The sequence below is a fragment of the Galeopterus variegatus genome, unplaced genomic scaffold (assembly GCF_000696425.1).
Source record: "Galeopterus variegatus unplaced genomic scaffold, G_variegatus-3.0.2 Scaffold1959, whole genome shotgun sequence".
Lineage (NCBI taxonomy): Eukaryota > Metazoa > Chordata > Mammalia > Dermoptera > Cynocephalidae > Galeopterus > Galeopterus variegatus.
Genome location: NW_007728070.1, coordinates 306,127 through 311,245, shown reverse-complemented (window position 1 = coordinate 311,245; position 5,119 = coordinate 306,127). Strand labels below are relative to the sequence as shown.

Genomic DNA, 5,119 nt, shown 5'->3' with positions numbered 1-5,119 from the left:
ACAACAGTTCCAAGTTCTCCACATTCTTGCCAACACTTGTTATTTTTGGTTTTTTTGATAGTAGCCATCCTAATGGATATGAGGTGGTATCATTGTGGTTTTGATTTGCGTTTCTCCAGTGATTAGTGATACTGAGCATCTTCTCATGTTTTTACTAGACATTTGTAGACCTTTGGAGTAATGTCTAAGTTCTTTGCCTATTTTTGAGTCAGGTTTTTTGTTTTTGTGTTATTGAGTTTTAGGAGTTTTCTCTATATTCTTGATATTATCAGATATGTGGTTTGCAAATATTTTTTCCCTTTCCCTGTGTTGATTGTGTCCTTCGTTTGTTTTTGGTGGCTGACCAGTACAGGGGTTGAACCCTGGACCTTGATGTTATCAGCACCTCGCTCTCACCAACCGAACTAACCAGCCAGCGGTTGTGTCCTTTGGTACACAGCTTCTAATTTTTATGTAGTTCAATTTATCTGTTTTTTCTTTTGTGACCTGTGTTTTTGGTGTCATACCCAAGAAATCATTGCCAAATTCAATGTCTTGAAGTTTTTATGTTTTCTTCTAGGAGTTTTATAATTTCAGGTCTTACAATTAGATCTTTAATTTACTTTTGAGTTAATTTTTTCATATGGGGTTAGGTGAGGGCCCAGCTTCATTCTTTTGCAGGTGGGTATCCAGTTTTCGTGATGCCATTTGTTGAACGGTCTTTTCCCCATTGAATGGTCTTGGCACCCGTGTTGAAGATTACTTGGCCATATATTTGAGGGCTTATTTCTGGCCTCTCTATTCTGTTCTTGTGGTCTCTACATCTGAATTTTTGTCACTACCACACTGTTTTGATTACTGTAGCTTTGTGGTAAGTGTGAGCCCTCCAACTTCATTCTTCTTTTATAAGATTGTTTTGGCTATTCAAGATCCCTTGAGATTTAATATGAATTTTAGGATGGATTTTTCTATTTCTGAAAAAAGCATTATTGGCATTAGGTAGGGATTACATCGAATCTGTAGGTTGCTATGGGTAGCATTGCGATCTTAACAATATTAAGTCTTCCAATCCATGAACACGGGATGTCGCCCTGAGGCCGTGTCTCTCTGTGTCTCAGGCGCTGTGGTCATTGCCTTTGTGGTCTGCTGGCTGCCCTACCATGTGCGGCGTCTGATGTTCTGCTACATTTCAGATGAGCAGTGGACTCCGTGAGTACTGGGAGGCTGGGAGCCTGGGCAGGTGGGAGGTGTGGCGGTGGGGGGCACTGCTGAGAGGACCAGCTCAGGGGCAGGGGTGGACTGAGTCCCTCCCAGCAGACCCCCACCTCTGGCTTCCACAAGGCTGTCACTGGGGCCCAAGAGAAGACTGCAGAGGGACAGATTCAGAGCAGGGGGAGATACCCACAGAAAGGTGCTCAGCGGGTACAGGTTGAAGCAGAAAGGAAAGAAGGTCCTAAGATGGTTTCACATAAGGTCTTAAGAAGACAAGAGGGGATGGCCCTGCTAGGAGGTGTAGGAAGGGGTGCACTCCTGATGTGGTGGCAGCTGTGGGGGGACCCTAGGCCACCCCCAATACTCAGCACAGAGCTGCACTCACGGCTGTGACTTACACAGCAGAAGGACACATAGCCGAGTCAGCAAAGAGAAAAGATGCAGGGGGCAAAGTCAGGGGAGACCAGACGTGGCTTCCAGAACCTCCCAGTGAGTCTCACAGGACAGGCTTCATCCCCCACCATGAGCTGTGACAATAGGTGTGGATTGCTGTCAGCCAGGAAACTCACTGGAGACTCAGCACCAGATTTTTATTGGGGGCTGGTCATGAAGGCACCCACTGCCAGGCATGCACCAAAATCCCAGCCTCCCAGAAGAGATAGCAGGTGTTCAGCATAAGCCCATTGTTTGCACAAACGGTTCAGGCGCAGTGAGCCCCTCCTGTTGGAAATGGTGGGAGCCCTCACAAAATCCAAGTTGCTAGATGCCGACTGAGAGCCGCTGTGGGCTTCTGCATGGCAGGGCTGCCAGGCCCGAGGGTAACAGATTCTTCTAGAGTAAGAAGTAAGCGCTGGGGAGGGCATATCAAGGAGGAGAAGTTACAGGGAACAGAGTATGGCCCCAAGAAAGGTTTCTGAATCCCAGGGCTGCCCGGGGCAGGGGTGGCCTAACCAGGGAGGGGCTGCCTGTGGTTTAGGCAAGCAGGCTGATGAGGGCACAGCCCTCCGCGAGGTGAGCAGGCTCCTGCCCTGGCTGTTGGGTTAGCCAGGACCAGCCAAGCGCTGCAGCCCTAGGATGCAGGGACTCTGCACAGGACCCTGAAGGGCGGTCCAGGTGGGCTGCAGGGAGAGGTGGGGACCGGGGCAGAGTAGAGAGACCACACCCTGCCTAAAGAAGACCAGCGACTGGCAGGAGTGCGGCGGGACTTCCAACTTCTCGAGAGAGGCCGGAACCCTGGACTTGATTATGAAACACCCCACGTAAAAAATTCTCAATTCGTTTTTAAATTAGTCTCCCAAGCCACCATGTCTGCTGGCCGCCGCTGGCCACGGGCTGTCCCTGCACATGCATCAGGGCCCGGCGGGGGTCTGAGCGCCTCTGTCCCGCCAGGTTCCTCTACGACTTCTACCACTACTTCTACATGCTGACCAACGCGCTCTTCTACGTCAGCTCCACCATCAACCCCATCCTCTACAACCTCGTCTCCGCCAACTTCCGCCACATCTTCCTGTCCACGCTGGCCTGCCTCTGTCCCGTGTGGCGGCGCAGGAGGAAGAGGCCGGCCTTCTCCAGAAAGGCCAACAGCGTGTCCAGCAACCACACCTTCTCCAGCAACACCACCCGGGAGACACTGTACTAGGGCCTGGTGGAGGCGGCGGGAGGCCGGGAGGAAGCCAGTCTCTTGGCCTCACCCCACGACACTCAGAGCAGCAGCCCCCGCCCAGACCCTTGGTGGGGTCAGCCAGAGGCCAGTCTGAGGCCTGGGACCGGCACCCGTGTCCCAGAGGCCGCGTTTCTTCTCAGCTACCCGCCCCATCCCCCTCCTCTCCTCTCTGAAAGCCAGAACAAGAGGTTGTTCCTCTCCCTGATCCGAAATAGTGAGAAGTTAGTGCCCAGTGAAAGGCAGTTTCCTGTTCCCCGACTGACGGGTGCTTAGAGACAAGGGACTGAACGGAGCGCGTGGACTGGGCCGTGGTGACCGGGCTGCTGTCATCAGTCCCTGGGCGCCCCGCTAGCAGGACTACTGGACGCATGAATGGGAGAGAGAGGGCACGGGGCTCCGTCCCGCCTCTGTCCAGCTCGGGGGCAAGTCCAGCACCAGCTCCAGCAGGCACTGTGGCTTGTGCCTCCCAAGGCGGTTCCGAGAAAGCCCCCGATGCCCTTTTTCAGGCCCGCAGGGCTTGGGGCTACCACTGGGGCAAGTTGTCCCTTCCTGCTGCCCTCACCCAGGTGGCCATGCCCCCCAGGAGGACCGTGTGCCCAAAAAGTACAAAAAGGGGCCGGCCTGGAATTGCCCAGACCCCGGCCTCCCCCTCCTCCTGGCCTGTCCCCACCCAGGCCACGGCTCAGGGGCTCTGTGGAGACACCATGCGGGAGGGGGCTCGGACCTCGACCTCACAGGCCCCCACTGTGGTCTTTCAGGTTTCACAGAGGGAATGCCAAGTCAGCGGTGCCTGGCCTCCCCCACTGCCCAGGTGGCCAGGACAGGGGTGAGCTCCCGTGTGCTCCTAGTCCAGCAGTCAGGGTGGGCGCCCTGAGCAGGGTGATATTGGCCAGGGATGATGGTCCTGGGGCCTGAGGACTGGGGCCACAGGTAAGGAGGGAGCCGTGCACCCGGGCAACCAAGCTGGCGAATGTCGCCAGTCAGCAGGTGGCCGTCCCAGCTCCAGGCACCAGAAAAGCAGGCACCTCCTTGGTCTCCAGGAGCTGGTCTCCAAACAGGAGGCTCTTGGAAGGCTGCCCGAGCCCAGGAAGACAGGTACCAGCACAGGCTGCCCTGGACCTGGGGGCAGAAAAGGCCCAGGAAGCAAAACTCAGCCTTTTTCACAGGAGGTTTTCACTGTCTTGGGGCATCCTTTGCCCAGAGAGAAACGAGTTGGTGGGCAGATCTCCTGCATGGGCAATATTGAATTGGGACTCTGGGGACCTGGTCAGGGGCTGGTCAGCCACTTTCCTCTCTCCAGACTCAGTTTCCCTATCTGTAATATGGTGAGTTGAATGCTGTAGTATCTGCCACCCTGCTATGAATTGGCATTATTTTAACGCCACTAAATCCCTCTCCAGCCACATGATCCTTCCGTATACCAAGAACAGGGCCCAGGGGAGTGAGGCCCACTTGCTGGGCTTCCTGCCAAATGGTGCCTCCCAAGATCCTGGTTGCCCAGGGAGATGCAGCTCGCCAGGGGTTTTTCCTCCCCCCGGACCCACAGGGGTCTGCTCTGGACAGGGGGCTTTGCCCAGAATGGTGTATCCAGAGGTCAGTGCAGTCCCACCCCCGCTCAGTGAGTAAGCTCAGAGTTCAGCAAACTCTCAGGCCCCTGAGTCTGGCACCAGGCACTGGGCTTCTGAGTGAGGACTTGGACTTGGGGCCAGACAGTCCATCCTCAGACCCCTCCCTGGGGTTCCTGGAACTCAGGCATGCCACGATTCCTCAGAGACTCAGTTTCCCCACCTAAGATCAGGCACAGTCATCCACCCTCTTGTCTGGATGTGACTGTCCTGGAGGATCCAGCCCAGGACACACAGAGGAATGGTCCCAGATGTGGGGACAGGATCGACACCCCACTGCCCAGACCCTCTGTAGATGCAGGTGGTGCAGGATCTGCCAGGGCAGGGTCTGGGGCTGTAACCTGACGTCCGCTTTAATGTTGTGGTCTGCATGTGCCTGTCTGTGCTCTCAATGTAGGTAGGGACACGTGTCCATGCACCATCTGTGACACCCCCATTTAGTGTCACTAGCTCTCAGCCGAGTCTTATTGAATTCAGAAAGCCGCCTGAGTGCGGTGAGCACGTCTGCCTGTGGAGTCCAGAGTCCTTGTGACTGCCCTGTAGTGGTGGCAAAACTATCGTTTCAAATGTTGCTCACATGCCCTCAGGCGACACACCTGCCCCTCCCCACCCTGCTGCAGCCAACCAGAGCACCCCCCCA

The 5,119-nt window shown here is 55.1% G+C and overlaps 1 protein-coding gene across 1 annotated transcript in view; it reads left to right on the top strand.

Annotated features, from left to right (window-relative positions):
* NTSR1 (neurotensin receptor 1 (high affinity)) overlaps positions 1 to 3,066 on the top strand; it is a 15,246-nt gene extending 12,180 nt beyond the window's left edge. Inside the window, exons 3-4 of the mRNA XM_008579813.1 lie at positions 1,098 to 1,188; positions 2,581 to 3,066. Coding sequence (XP_008578035.1) covers positions 1,098 to 1,188; positions 2,581 to 2,830 — 341 coding nt within the window. The 3' untranslated portion in view covers positions 2,831 to 3,066. The remainder of the gene's footprint in view (positions 1 to 1,097; positions 1,189 to 2,580) is intronic.
* Positions 3,067 to 5,119: the final 2,053 nt, after the last annotated feature.